Source organism: Oryzias latipes, chromosome 24 (genome assembly GCF_002234675.1).
Source record: "Oryzias latipes chromosome 24, ASM223467v1".
In the NCBI taxonomy this organism is placed as follows: Eukaryota; Metazoa; Chordata; class Actinopteri; order Beloniformes; family Adrianichthyidae; genus Oryzias; species Oryzias latipes.
This window is the reverse complement of record NC_019882.2, coordinates 15,594,110-15,609,852: the sequence shown is the minus strand read 5'-3', so window position 1 is coordinate 15,609,852 and position 15,743 is coordinate 15,594,110. Positions and strand designations below refer to the sequence as shown.

General features: G+C 42.2%; 1 protein-coding gene across 2 annotated transcripts; it reads right to left on the bottom strand.

Moving 5' to 3' along the window:
• Nucleotides 1-1,095: 1,095 nt before the first annotated feature.
• LOC101169161 (protein SOGA3) lies at nt 1,096-14,597 on the bottom strand. Of its 2 annotated transcripts, XM_011491854.3 has the most exons (9): nt 13,831-14,597; nt 13,138-13,362; nt 12,796-12,954; nt 12,643-12,711; nt 10,637-10,906; nt 10,183-10,563; nt 9,097-9,759; nt 8,687-9,007; nt 4,293-4,425 (listed from the first exon to the last, which is right to left on the bottom strand). In XM_011491854.3, the coding sequence occupies exons 1-8, from the start codon at nt 13,984-13,986 to the stop codon at nt 8,897-8,899; spliced, it is 2,034 nt and encodes a 677-aa protein (XP_011490156.1). In that variant the 5' UTR covers nt 13,987-14,597; the 3' UTR covers nt 4,293-4,425; nt 8,687-8,896. The 2 variants fall into 2 exon arrangements, with proteins under 2 accessions (XP_004083898.1, XP_011490156.1); XM_004083850.3 differs by lacking the exons at nt 8,687-9,007; nt 9,097-9,759; nt 10,183-10,563; ... (3 more) ...; nt 13,138-13,362; nt 13,831-14,597 and adding exons at nt 1,096-1,827; nt 1,905-2,787; nt 2,867-2,940; nt 3,300-3,626; nt 5,352-5,671 and having other exon boundaries at nt 4,152-4,425.
• Between the last annotated feature and the right edge of the window lie 1,146 nt (nt 14,598-15,743).

Here is a 15,743-nt window from a genome sequence, read left to right as displayed (position 1 = left end):
TCCTTCACAGTGTAGGGGTGTGTGTTCGGGAAGCCAGGGGTTGTTTATTGCTTTGTTGTGAGATGAGAAACAGGAAAAGTGATCTCTGCGCAGCAAACTGGATATCCCGATAACGACGGGTAACATAACTGCTCTTGTACTAAGTGTTTATGTACTTCGAAGTGTTAGCATTATGCCACAACTTAAAAAGTGGGACGAGCTCAACAAATCAAGTCTCACAATTCGTGCAACAGCTGCATGATTGGGGTTTGCTTATAAAAAGTCTTGTTTTGAAACTGCAAGAGTTTGTATGTAGAAAAATCAACTTGTAACATTCAAATGACTTTATTTTTACAACATGCAAAATAAATTTAAAGAATTGGTTACATTTTGTGTAAAACGGGATGGAGTGATACTGGGTCTGTTCAATTTCTTTTCACAAATAAATAAATAAATACATAAGGAGTCGATAAATATGATTAATTAGGAAAAAAACAAAAAAAACAATGAGAAAATAAAAGTGTTACCAAAATGGAACAGCCTATGATATCATACCCAAAAAAACCCGGATCTTAAAAACATGAATTATTCTGTGATGAACATAAGTTGTTCATTTTACCAAATCAAGGGTTTTTTTTTATTCTAAGAGCACCAAAACAACCGTTCTAAGTTGCAAATATCTGATTGAAGAAAAGTTTTTAACTCTTTTGGGAAATCTGTGTTTTTGTCAGCAGGCTGAACCAATCAAATTGGGATTAGTCGAAAAGTCATTATATGTGAGTGGATATTACCACAAATCGGCACTTGAAATTGGGTTATTACAGAATACAGTAGGACTGAAAGGTTTCAATTTTTGAATAAAAAAATACCTTTGCAAAACTTTTGTCTCTCAAAGAATTCAAAGCTCCATTTATTATAAAATATTTGCTTTGTGGATGTGGGCATTAAACAATGGTACAGAATAGCTAATGGTTGGTAACGTGTTTCAATTTTGGGGTTTAAAATAGGTCAAATCAGTTTGTTTATGCTTTTGACTTTGGGGTTTACATGGAGAATTGGAAAAGTGATGTGTGAGCCATCTCGATAAAAGACGGAAAAAAAAGCAGCAAAACACACTTTACATTAAAGCACAGTCATATTTATTACCAAGAAAAGTTCATTAAAGGCAACTTAGAATCACTTGACATTTGTTAATAGCACATCTTGAATGGTTTTGAGAAAATGGTGCAGTCAAACAGTTCTTGGTTTGAAGGTTGCGGAGGAGAATGTAGTTTCAGTTTCTCCCTGATGAGCAGGCCGAAGCGGATTCAAACATGACAACAACCACAACAACCAAACACGTAAGCGAGCAACCTCAAAATGGGGCTGCATGCAAAGTCGTTATAGATAAAACAGCTTCATTCAATGCAAAAAAAGAAAAGAAAACATGGTTTGGGGAGCACAACAACAATTTGATGTCTCGGTAAAAGTCAGGCACGAAGGAAGTTTAAAGCTACAGCAACTCTGGAGAATGTTGGTTTGTTTTCATTTGAACGTAGGATCTACACTTTGCAGAACTCTGTGTGTCTATGTACAGAGTCGGTTGGCGGAGGGCGGCTATCACATAATGACAGTCTCAGTCTGTGTCTTGTAGGAGACAAGAGGCCGGCGCTTCTGTGCAGGACTCGGGGTTCTGGCCATGGGACTAGGTGGCCGAGTCAATGGACTTGGAGAGCGGTAGATCGGACTAGATGGGGTGTTCATAGAGTTGAGGGGGCGGCTTGCCCATCTAGATGGCGGTCGCTGGTTGGCCGGACGTGCAGGACGAGAGAAGCTCTTCTTGGGTTTGATTGAAATGTCTTGGCTTTCCTGGACAAAAACACATATTTCTTATAAGTCTACATAGGTTTTCTGTGTGTGGTGATGCCAGATAAAGAAAAACCTACCTGATGTGGTTCCTGCTGAAGACACGTGTATCTGGTTTTGGGATTGGAGCTGTAGTTGTGTTGGATCTCTAGCATGTCAAGCAGTTCAATAAGTCCTTCATCCCTCACATGGCTACAATCTGGCAACTTCTTTTGGAGCGTTTGAGGCCCATTTGAAGAACTTGAGACTCTGTAGTCCACTTTGGACTCAAGGTGTTGGACTGTAGGCTTCCAGGCTTTATCTACTTGAACTGGTCCTCCACTACTATTGGCCCTGGGTCTGAGCTTTGGGCTTCCTGGAACCTGTGGTCGCCTCTGGGGCTGCTGGGTACCAAGTGGAGACCCTGCTAGACCACTAAAGCCTCCTCTCTGATCCTTGTAGTGTTGGCAACTGCAGCTTAATACTAAATCGGATTGTTGGCTGGAGGCTATCTCTGCTGTCAGTGTGTTGGAATCTGCTTGGAATTTTGGGTTAGGCAAACGCACGGGCGTCCTGCCTAATACTCCAGCTGCTCCCAAAGCTCTGCGATGACAGCAAGAAGCGGGGCACTTTGCCTCTGGAGCCGGTCCATGATGGGTCACCAGCCCTGCTTCAGTAAGCGTTTTCCCCTCATTCTCCTGAAGCATGGCTCCAAACTTCCGGAGAACAGAGGGGCTGCTGCCCTTCCTGTCTCCAAGAACCCCTGGACCGAAGGCCTTCCTGTCCACAGACGGAGACTCGGTTGTGCCGACTGGGAGCTGTGTTTGTGCAATAGGACTGTCCCTTTGCCCAAGAGGAGGTTTGGCACCTGTGCTTTCTTTGTTGACGAAGGTCTCTCTGCAAGGGGAATTCCTTATGGGAGACACTCGATTCTTCCTGTTTTCAGTTTCCTCAAAGTTTCCCAAAAACGGTTCTTGTCCAAACCTGATCACACATGCCATCAGAAGCAGTCAGGAGCACAGCTACAACCCAAAGTGTTTTGTTTTTCAACACAAATTCTTACCTTTGATTTCCATGTCTGTTCCTGCCCTGACAGGTAGAGATGTCCTGGCTCACCTTGATTGTGTCACTGAAGTGCTGAAAGACATTTAAAACAACGTGTTAAAAAAAAACTGCCAAGTACATCACAGACCATACTGTTCTACTCATGCTGGTGAAGCATGTGGGCTCCCATGTGGACAACGGGACACTTGGGCATCTAACTTTCTTCTCAGCTGTTCTGTTGGGTGTCAAAAAAGTGCTAGACTTGGGCTACAGAGTGAAACTAACTCCTATCTGGTAGCCGGCCTGTGCAAGCATGACTTAACTGACGCTGTAATCAATATGTTCCTGCAAGAACCACAGCTTTGACTTGTATCGGGTCTAGCTATCCTGTTTCTTCACATGTGCAAATGCCTAGAGAATGAAGTACAAGAAAGCAAAATGCCTCCACTTACTACATGGCGAGCTCCATTGTTCTTTCGACTCATCTGCCTTCCATTCTCCAAATAATCTTGGAGCAAATCACCGATCTCTGAGACCCCATCGGCGTGACAGTGGCCATTCTGATGGTTTCCACGGTAACCATAGCCATTGGCGGCATAGTTACAGCTGTCGCTTTCGAAGTGTGTCAGGATAATGTCTTCTGGGTGATTTTTACTGCGGTGATCCGTCAGATAAAGTCCTTTGTCTTGGTGCCCTGCCCCACATTCTAATGGGACGCCATTTTTCTGGTTGTCGTTGATGTCATTAACTCCTCTGCGGGTCTGGACTTCATTGTAGAGCTAGAAAAATAAAAAAACAGAGAAGAAACAATTAAATGCTTTCAAATCAAACATCCAAAATGAATCTTTAGAATTTTTTTCGACTGGCTCTAAAATCCTTACACTATTTTTAAGATGAACCCTTTATTCCTCTTTGCACATTTGATCTGTTTTCACACTTTGATCTATAATGTCTCCTTCAGTATCCACTTTCAGCCTGAGTGTGTGTGTGCGAGATGGGAAAAATGTTTGTACCCAGGACGTCTGTCAGCACATCACAGTTTAATTAGCTTGTTAACACTTGTTTGCGTCGGCCTGCGTGCTGCAAACTCTTTCTTATGGAGCGTGTGCAAACTCTACACTAATGAACACTCCATAGGGACAAAAGAAATGGACCATGGGTCACATAAATGTAGGAAAAGTATTGTGTTTGGGGAACACAACAAATGTGATATTGAACCAAAAACTCTTTATTATTTTGTTCCCCAGCTAGGTTGGTAACTCCTTATATTTTCCAGTGGTTTCACTTTGTGTACAAAGTCTCACCTCTTCGATTTTTCTCTGAATGTCCTGCAGCTGATCCTCCCACTCCTGCATCTCCAGGTCGAAACTATCCAACATCTCTGGCCTCTCCTGCCCCCACCTGCGGCCGCTGAGCTCTAGCCCAAGCTCCAGATCAATGGCTGCCATGACGCAGGCAGCTTAATACCCTCAGGCCTTTTTAAAATGACTGTTTCCCCTTTCTCTCGTTTCACTTTTCTGGTCAGAGGTCACTGTTGGGCTGCCAATGAGGGGAGGAAAGATTGATGGCCTAGGAACACTAAAAAGGTCAAACACATAAAAGAGAGGCTTGTTGAGGTATGCACACTAAATACAAATGAAAATACATCAATCTGTCATCTTTTCCATTATATGTTTGAGCTGCAGAGCATCAGTGGCAATCAAGACCAACACGGAGTTGGACTCCAGGTTACTCCCCTCATTAATGATCAAATTCCACTGATTTCATGACACAAGAGTAAAAAGTAAAGCTTTTACAGAAAACCAAAGAGTGCCCCTTTCACTTTTTATCTTGATAGGTCTCCCATTTTCTGACAATCTGCTCCAATTGGAGTAAATGCCAGAAGAGTCTTTCAAAAAAGGGCAAACAAATCAATCCAGCTGGGCTGTGTTGTTGTTATTGTTGTCATCATTAAAAATGACATATTTCCCTGCCGAAAGTACCCGAATGTGCCAGCCGCTGCCCTCCCACCTGTGATGTAAGACTGGAGATATTAATACACTGCTGTAACTATGCATCCAAAGTGCCTGTGTCATGTGGGTTAAGTAAATGACAGGGGGAAAAATAAAAAATACATAAAATATTAACAGGATATGAGAACGGTCAAAGGAGTCAGGAACACTTTTGGCAACATTTGATTTCTTTAGATTGTGGATAACTTTCCTTAATGCATTTAAAAACTGTATTTAACTTTAAACCTGAAAAAACATTAAAAAAAACAATCACAATATACTTCAAACATATCAGAATATGTTGTGTGTGTGTGACAGAGTAAAGAAATGCCCCTAAATTAGAATTCAACATTGTATAAATATATTACGCACAAATATAAAGAAAAATCTTTAATTAAAATAAACAAATAAAAAGGATGAAATGGGTGATTATACAAGGTTATATAAAATGAATAAGTGGCCCTTAAAAATCCAGTGAATTTGAGTTACCATCCTTCAAATTAATGTTCGTACCTGCTCTGCGCAAAGGCGCTCCTTATCTTTTACAAATCCTGTTCCAGTATCTCTTTTGGTTTCCCCGCGAGACTCAGACTCTGCGCCGCCAAACAGTCAAGTCCTCTCTCTGGGGTGCTTCCCTTCAATTTCCACCCAGCTGAGTTATGTAAAGATCCACGACAGGATTTAAAGGGCCTTTCTTCTATCAAGAGCGTTGGGGCCCGGATCACTGCCCCACAGGGTAAACACGTTCTGTTCCAGCTGGGGTCCCCGGTCTTTATACCACCCTCCAGTGTTTACGCGGGCGCGCGATCAGGGTCCGGATCGAATAGCACAATGTCAGATTTACTCCACCATTTGAAGTCTCCATGGGACGATTGTCGTCACCAGCATCCCGGTTATAATTACCGTGGCGCGCAAAGAGAGGGAAAGTGTTTACATAGCTGTTTCAGCTGCTGCGCTCCCCGCAGCCAATGGGCTTCTCTGTTGCTACTCCGCTTTGGGATGCTGGGGCAGATTCTGCCTTGTGACCATGCCGCAAATCATTTGCCCCGAGGGTGCCAAATGGGTGTGGGTGACACAGTGAGTAATAATGTGTCACAGTCAATAATAACTTCTTATTAAAGATAGACACCACAAGGAGACTGTCAGGTGGATTCACAGCATGCTCCGCACATTTCAATATATACTTCTATTTTTTTCCTTTAAAATATAGTTTTGCTTATTTCAGGCATTATGTCATATTTATATGAAATATGTCTTATCTATGAGGTCAGAACAGTCTCATAATTCAGAATTGCACACACATACTTATCGACTAAAAAGAAATTGATAATCACCAGGCAAACATTTGCCAGAAACATCATCGATGAATTCAAACAAGGTAATAAAACCTTGTGAATTAAGTTTTTATTTTAGGAAAATTGTTATTCGTGTGATAATTTTCTATTTCCTGACATATTAAGGGACTCAACTTACAGAAAAATAATTCAGCTGACACTTATTAAAATCTTTCCATTCTTTCATCCATATACCAAGCAATAAACCATTAATGAGTGTTGAAATACTGTTATGAACTGGTAGCTCTGTCAGCTCGGTGAAGTTGGTTAGTAAAATGAGAAAGTGGGAAGTAGTTAAATACTTTATGCCTGATTGTCTTTCACCAGGGCTGAGGAGTGGTGTAATGGTTCTCCCTCTTGCCTCACAGTCCTGCCTGCTTCAAATCTCAGCTAGGACCTCTCTGTGTGGAGTTTGCATGTTCTCTTCATGCATCTTCTCCAGGCACTAATGTCCTCACTCCAAAACAAGCCTCACAGGTTGATTGGTAGTCTCAGATTGCCCCTTAGGTATGAATGTGTGTGTGTGGCCCTGACAGATTGGAGACCTAGTCAGAGTGCACCCTGCTTTGCTAATCAGTAGTTGGGATAGGCTCCAGCAACCCAGTGACCTGGAAAAGGATTCAACAGATTCAGAGAATAGATGGAATTTCTCTGAAGTTGACCTTTGTGGTCATTTTAGCTGTCTAACATTTAGTTTCAATGATCACAAAAAGCACAGTTTAGGGTTTTGCCATTTCTAAAGCACAAAATAATAGTTCGATTTTCTTTTCATAAAGATTGCAGACTTCCACAGTAATGAAAAATCAGTTAATTTGCTACAGTTTTTATTAGTTACTTTGGCTTAGCGAAGGAAACCACAGAGCCAACGACTAGGACTCCAGACTTGGAAATGTGTAGAATGTGATTTGTTTACTTGTCATTGTTTATATAAGTGAATTTGATGCTTCTGTTGATTAGTATTTGTGAAAGTTGGTCCTTTTTCAAATATGGTTGTTCAGATAACTTGACTCATAAAGCATTTTATGACAAGTTTGAAAGTTGTGGATAAAAGCAAACAGAGCAGCAAACCCAGTGTTTGGGGAGCAGTTGGAGGTTATGGTTTAAAGTGTGCGTTCATCGTTTATCGCAATGGACGTTTTCTGTTGACTCACTGCACTCATGGACGATGTTGATACAACCTTAACTAGTTATCACCTCAAGTTGGGAAGTTTTACAGTATTTAGAACCCAGTCATAGCTAATGGTAATACTGCTATAATCTGGAATAGCCTGTAATGATGGACTGGCTTCTTCTGTGTTCCAGACACTAGAAGCTTACAATGTGTCTCCATTAATTATTCTCTCTTCATTCATTCTTGATGATGGTAGCTACTGATGTAGCCACAGCTGCCCAGAGGCAGACTGCCATAGGCGTGGCTGCCAGGACATTCATATGCATTCACACACCAGTACAGCCACAATGGAGGAAGGAAGAGTGAAGTGTCTTGCCCAAGGACACAACAACAGTTTACTAGGGGGATTGAACCGGCGATGCTTCAATCATTGGCCAACCCGCTCAACCACCTGAGCCACTGCTGCCCAGTACATTTGGTAGTACATTACTATAAATGTTTTCTTTATTCTGATTTTTAGAACCAACACATAAATAAAATCCTACATCAAAAAAGATAAAAGTCATAATTTGTCACTGCTTGATGATCGTTTACAGGAACTTGACTGGTGCACACTCTGTGGTCACCAACACATTAACCCTTGTGCTATCCTATGACCCCACCCTTACATTGATGTGTTCTTCCTACCATGACAAAGGTGGAAAGATTTCATGTAATCCATGAACACCAGTGAAGATCACAAATCATTGAAGAAAAAAGGTTCAGAGCACTGTCTAGTGGGTCTAGATGACCCAACTCCCAATGTTAAAGTGCCTAGGATAGCACAAGGGTTACACCAAATACAGAAGTCACTACCAGAATGTTTTTTTTTATTTATAGATATATTTTATAGATATATTTTGGGGACCACACTAAACTTTCAGGTCTTAATTTGCTGAATTATGTTTCAAATGTAAAAGGAGATCTAATGAATGACTCAATTACAGTTTTATTTTAGATTTTTTAAGCTTAGATTGATTTATACTGTTTTGGGAGAAATACCTTTTAAAGAGCTTCATACTTCAAGGAAAAAAAATCTTAAGGAGTGTAGAAAAATTGTCTTGAGGGTGGATGTGGAACCATACGGTTGCATTGGGTCTTTTTCTTTATGGTTGGTGCTGGTTGGTTTGGGGAAATACTAAATTAGCAGCTGTATAAACTGGCTGGTTTGCTTTCAAAGCAGTGTAGATAATCTTACTCAACGAAACCCAGTCTGGAAGCTCTCAATCTTTATTTTAGGAAACTTACCCAAAATCAAAATTGAAAATTTTGGTTTACGTCAGCTGTGTACAAGATGGTTTATGTTGACATGCATGTTTCTCCTTTCATGTCACATTGTCTGTTATCAAGCCGAAACAGCTTACCTCCTCAGGTGAGTTGTGCCGATCATGTTGTGCAGGTTTTAAATGTAGACTCCAGCGTGGATGCCGGTGAGAGGGGCTAGTGCCGAGCTTTTCCGTGCTTTTAGTTACTTTGGCAACAGATACAATGTGGGCAAAAAAACAAAACAAAAAAAATTGAAAACAGCAAAAAAACAAATTGGAAGGATGACAAAAAACTATGCGACGCTCACATCACAGAACAAAAAAGAGAGTAAAGAGGAAAACTAGTTTAAAGATGGTGGCATAGGAGAGCGATGAAAATAACACCAGGATGAGAATCAGTAAAATGATAGGCTGGAACATCTAGGCAACAGAAGACAGGAGAAAGAAAGGAAACACATCAGTATTGACAGTTTGGGAATATTTCTATATCTCTTTAGCTCTGCTCTTACCGACAGTGGCTCCTCTGCCTCTCTGTCCTCGAGCCTGGGCACCTCCAGTCTGTCTATGAAACCCTGCAGTTCTTTTCGGAAGGCTTTCATCTGAGCGTTGATGCGGTACAGCAGTTCATGTTCTCTGATCCTGCTCCCATCATCCTCTGCACCGTCCTCTGCCGCCCTCCCGAACATTAGGTCACCATTTGAGACGTAGACCCTCGCCTCCGAGATGAAGGCGGCGGTGTCGGCGATGAGCCTGTCGATGGTTCGGATCAGCCTCTCCGCTTCCACACGGATGTCTATCATCTGCTGTCTTTCACGGAGGCTGCAGCGGCCACCGGGCAGGAATCTCCCCAAGGCGGAGGAGGCGGCGCCCTCTGGCCCGGTGGGGGTGTAGAGCCCCCTCGTGGGCGTCATGCATCGGCTGCTGCCGTTGTTGTTCCTGACTTCGTCCGAGTCACTCTCCCCACCCACGGGGCCCTCTCGTTTACGGTGAGGTGGGAGCAGGCGGGAGGAGGTGGAGTCCTCGTCGCTCTCACGGCGGCCGCTTGTGGCACCACCGGCATCACTCTCTGCATCGCTGTCCCGGGGACTCGGTCTCAAGGAGAGGTGGGAGGCCAGATCGTAGCGCTGCATGTTGGAGAGGAGAACACGGTTCTCGTACTGCAGCTGCATCACCTGTTAGAAACAGGAGAGATGTTAAAGCAGGTCTTTTTTAGGCATTTATATATAAAAATACTCAAAAATAGAGCTTACTCTAAATAAAAGATTATTTTTCATGCCATACTCTGGTGTTTATTACATTTTCTTCATAGAATAAAGACATTTGGACCATTTTTAATCAATAGTATTTCAAAATACTAGCAAAACTGCGTTCAGTAAATAAAGAGGCACGGCCAAGAGAAAAAAAAAAAACAGCTTCAAAGTGATTTTTGTGTTGGAAGATCTCCAGGCTCGGATTAGCTTTTTAATCAAAGCTGGACTCTTAAAGAGTCAGAGCTGCTTTTCAGTTTCTGAAATCCTACAATTATTCAGGTCTAACAAGTAAATAATTTTAATTTTGGGAAAAACAAAGGGATGATTGTAGTGATTCTGCCATACCTTCCCGCTGAGATCATTAATCTGGTGCCTTGCAGCTTTCAGCTCCTCCTGTAAAACTTCTGTTTTTCCTCCATCAGCTGCTCCACCTCCTGTGACTCCTCCTCCATGCCTTGCACCTCCCTCATGAGTACCAGCCTTGAAGCGCAACTTGTTCAGCTCAGAGGTCACCCTCTTGTTCTGCTCCTCAACATCTGCAAGGTTCCTCCTCAGAAGCTCGGCCTCGTCTTCCACCAGCTGCAGCTGCTGTCGGAGTTCCGTTAGATCATCTCCGAGGCTGCGCCCGGCGCTCTGCCCACCCATCGCCCCGCACCCGGAGCTTCCGGAGCCCTCTCCTTCACCCCGGAGGTCATCCAGCTCAGCTCTGAGGCCCCGGTTCTCCACCTATTAGGAAAAAAAAGACCTAAAAGAAACAGGTTTTCCCACAAAAATATGCATTGACTTATTAAGCCCTTACCTCTAACTCAACTATCTTTCTCCCCAAAATGTTGGCCTCCTCCTCCACCAGACGAAGGCGCAGCTTCAGTTCTGATTCTCGGGTGGTGGGTGGCCCCCCAGCCTCCCCTTTAGGATGGGAGCTGTCCAGTTCTCCATAGAAAGAACGATACTTCTGTAACTCCTGTTCCAATCGATCCTTCTCCTTGTCAATCTGGGCCGCTTTCTTTCTCATGAGCACTGCCTCCTCTTTGGTGAAAGCCAGCTGGCACTTCAGGTCATCATTGTCCTCCTGTAAAATAGAATACACGCTATCCTGAAGAGTTTCCAGGCATCTAATCTATCAACTGTCCTTTTCATCCTTTTATTTTGAAAGGTGGTTTACAGAATAAGCTGCAAAATGGAAAAAATGTTTGTTGAACTGCAGAGCAACTTTTCAAAGAGCATTTTAAAAGGATGTAAGCTAAAGATTTTTACTTTTCGTTCCAAAAATGTCAAAAGGATAAACATTTAGTCACATGTTGTGTTTAGGTCAACTATCAAAGACACACAGTGGTGGACAAAATTGTTGGTACCCCTCAGTTAAAAAAGTCCACAATGCTCACTGAAACGACTTGAAACGTTTAAAAGTAACAATAAAATAAAATGTATTGAAAATTAAATCATCAAAATCAGCCATTACTTTTGAGTTGTTTATTAACAGAATTATTAAAAAAAAAAAAAAGTAATGAAATAGGGCTGGACAAAAATGATGGTACCTCCATAAAAGACTGAGATCTAATTGCCCAGGGGGTCATGATGAACTCAGGTATGTCCTTTAATTGACATCACAGCTGCTTTCAAACCCATAACCAGTCAGTCTGCCTATTTAAAGGGAGACAAATAGTCACGTTGCTGTTTGGTGAAAAGGTGTGTACCACACTGAACATGGACAACAGAAAGCAAAGGAGAGAATTGTCCCAGGACATTAGAAACAAAATTATAGACAAACACCATAAAGGTAAAGTCTATAAAACCATCTCTAAGCAGCTTGAAGTTCCTGTGACGACAGTGGCACATATTATTCAGAAGTTTAAGACCCACGGGACAGTAGCCAACCTCCCTGGACGCAGCCGGAAGAGGAAAATTGATGACAAATTGAGGAGACGGATAGTTGGAACTGTATTCAAAGAGGCCAGAACAACCTCCAAAGACATTAAAGGTGAACTCCTAGATCAAGGTACATCAGTGTCAGACTCAAAAATGAAGCATCCAACCAAAAGAACACTGTCCCTACTGTGAAACATGGAGGAGGCTCAGTTCTGTTTTGGGGCTGCTTTGCTGCATCTGGCACAGGGTGTCTTGAAGTTGTGCAAGGTAAAATGAAATCTCAAGATTATCAAGGCATTCTGGGTAGAAATGTGCTGCTTAGTGTCAGAGAGCTTGGTTTCAGTCGCAGGTCATGGGTCTTCCAACAGGACAACGATCCAAAACACACAGCCAAAAGCCCCCAAGAATTGCTAAGAGAAAAGCGTTGGACTATTCTGAAGTGGCCTTCTATGAGCCCAGATCTGAATCCCATTGAACATCTGTGGAAGGAGCTGAAACCTGCCATTTGGAGAAGACACTTGTCAAACCTGAGACAACTGGAGCAGTTTGCTCATGAGGAGGGGGCCAAAATACCTGTAGACAGGTGCAGAAGGCTCATTGACAAATACAGAAACTGTTTAATTGCAGTGATTGCCTCAAAAGGTTGTACAACAAAATATGAAGTTATGGGTACCATCATTTTTGTCCAGCCCTATTTCATTAGTTTGCTTTTTTAAGAATTCTGTTAATCAAAAACTCAAAAGTAATGGCTGATTTAGATGATTTAATTTTCAATAAATTTTAATTTATTGCTTCTTTTAAACGTTTTAAGTTATTTCAGTGAGCATTGTGGACTTTCTTTAACTAAGGAGTACCAACAAATTTGTCCACCACTGTAAATTAGTGTTTAGGACAAAATAAAGGGATGAAATCCTGCTGCTGTGTTTGATAGCAGCTCACCTCCGTGGGAGTCTGTGCTGCCCTCTTGTCAGTCTTCTGGACGTCTTTGCTCCCTCTTCTTTTTTGTGACTGCAAATGATGAAAGAATTGCAGAAATCTTTTCAAAATTGTTATTAGAGGATGTAATGTGGAGGGGAGCAATTATTCTCCTACCTCTTTGGTTTTGTCCAGCTCATTCTGCAGAGCTTGTTTGGTCACTTCCACCTCGATGAGTCTCTGCCTCAGCTTTTCATTCTCCTCTTCTGTCTTTGTGCGTTTCTCCTCCACTTTTTCCAGCTCGTTGTGCAGCCGCACAGACACATCTTTGGCCACCTGCCAACCACATTAAAAATTCACCATCAATGCCCTGATTCAGGTTGTAATTTTCATTTTTTTTCATATATCTTTTGAATAAAAATGGTTGATGAAACGTTTCCTAAGCTAAAAAACAATTACTTTTTTATTTTTATTTTAAGAGAATGTCATCCCAGAGGCTCTCCAGCATCCTCATCCTACCTTCAGGTCCTGCTCCAGACACCTGAACAGCTCTTCATCGATCTCTCCAGTCTGTGCGTAACGCAGCCTCTTCCTCTCCGCCTTGCGCAGTCGGTAGTGCAGGATCCGGCAGTTCTTATTGGCTCTCTCCAACTCTCGTCTCATCTCCTGCAGCTGGCAGGTGTCTTCCTCATAGAAGGTGTCTCGCATCTCCTCCATCTCAGTCCTCATCTCTTCAATTTCGCACTAGTTGAGTCACAGAAAAAATGTGGGCAACTGCTTTACTTGCTGAATGTGAAAAGTTGCAACTCACTGACAAACTAGTTTAATAGGTAAAATCTAATTAATTTCAACCATATATAAACATTTAATAATTTAAATAATTTTTAAATATCAAGCTTGTTATTTGTGCTCCAAACCTACGGTTGGGTAAATGTGATTGTATTTGTAGACGGTCCCTTACATGGGTGTGACGTGTCCTGTATCACTAATAAGTCACTTTTTATCATTTACAGATCGTTTAATCCTAATGTCAATCCAAACTATCTATTGTTTACTCATTATTTATGGATTTTTTAGAAATGTTTCAGAACAAACTGATTTGAATTTCAGAATAAAAGAAGGCCACATTTGTAGATTACTTACCTCTGCTAAGATACCTTTTCTCGTCTTTTTAGGCAATAGACTTTTTATATGAAACCTTATATGTCAAACCTTCAGATCCTCGTTTTCTTCCAGCAGCCTCTCCATCTCCTCTTCCAGGGCCTGGTCCTCCTGGATCCCCGACCCCGCCTCTGCCGCTTCAGCCGCCGGCTGTGGCTCTCCTCGTGCGTCCGGTTCAGCGTCCATGCTCTCTGATTGACTTTGCATCTTTCCCTCTTCTCTTCAATCCCGGTGACAGCAGATGAGCTCAGCGTGTAAGCATCCTTCTCCGCCACAACCTGAGGCCCGCTCGCCGCCCACGGACGCAGGTTCGCTCCCTTCTTCCTCCTCCTCCTCTTTTTGGCGCTTCTCTCAAACTGTGCACCGCAGAGGATGCGCTAAGATGCTGGATGGATGAGGGATGCTCGGGCAGCGGTGCAGGTGTCGGGGAAAATGAGGGGTTTCTCCTGACAGCATCCGCCCTTCGCGCTCGGATGAGATCAGCTTCAGCACCATCCGGGTGAACAGCTGCTGCGTTGGCTCTAGAGCTCCCTCTTTGCGCCTTCAGAGGAACGCAGCGTCTCCTACAACACAGATAACTTCGTCTCTGCTCATAAAAAGGGAGTCGACACTTGAAGTGTCCTGCCACTGGCATATGCGATCCTTCCAACCAAAGGCCGGAGCTTCCTGCTGCTTTTTGAGCTCTTGTTTTTTCGGCAGCTGAGGACCTGCAGCGCCGCTCTGTGTTGGTTTCTTTTTCCTCCCTGTTGTAATCCAATCAATTTTGTGTCATAAACTAATTAGATTTTTTTTAAATCAATAAAAAATTATAAAATAAAACAACAACAAAAAAATTAAAAAAGCATCAATGTCCGTAAATAAAATACATTTTAAACATGTGATTGTGTGGCCACTAGATGTCGCTATTCCCAGCTCTAGCATTTAAACTTGGGGTTCTTCATTCTGGTTTTTAACAAAAATTAAAATACACCAACCGGTTTGATCTTCCATGTGTAAAAACACGAGTTTACAGAACCTTTTAAAATCTATTTCTGCTACGTTCAGGTCCCTTACGCTCGAGGAGAATCAGGATGGTCACCGCCTGGTACTGTGGGTGGAGGAGGGGGTGGGAGGTCTGACCCACCCGTGCTGTCCCCGACATCCGTTAATCAATCAAAAGTCATTGAAAAAAAGAATATATTACAAAAACATTAATAATGCGCACATAAATCACAATTATTTACTCACAACAACACAAATAGAGAAATACTTTTTGAAGCGCACAATGGAAATTAAAACTTTTCTATTCAATGTTTAAAACAAAACAGAAATAAAACTATATGTTGACAATAACTATACACACTATTTTGTAAATTTACATGTTATACGGTTCCTGGAATCAGAAATATATAACACAGTCAAAATATAGTCTGAAGGGTGTTGGTAATATTTGTTCTATGACACAAAAAAGACAAGAATTTGTAAAGTGAGGCAGCTGTAAATAACTACATTTAGCGCATAGATAAGTAGACTACAAGGTTCCTGTAAAGCATATTTAGAAAACGTGTTTCCCCGAGGCAGTAAGCATCAGATTAAAGACTTTTTGTCATGGTTTGAGTTTGTTTTGTCTTGGTTTTTGTTTTAGTTCTTGTTCTGTCTTGTTTGGTTCTGTTTCCTGTTTATTTTGAAAGGTTTCCTGTCTTGTCTTGTTTCTTGTGCTTTACTTCCTTTGGTCCCCATCTGCCCTGATTGTGTTCACCTGTGTCTTGTCTGCCCTGTCTGTATATAAGTCTTGTCTCATCCTTCCTCCTGGGCTGGTCCATTAACTTCTGGTCGTGTGTTTTACGTCATTCCTGTCTAGCGTCCACGTTTCATGTTCCTCGCCACAGTGAGTTTTTGTTTTGTTTTTGTCATCCTGCTCTGCAGCGCCTTTTGTTTGTTGGACATTAAACCCTCTAGTCCTGAACCCGTTGGCCTCCCGTCTC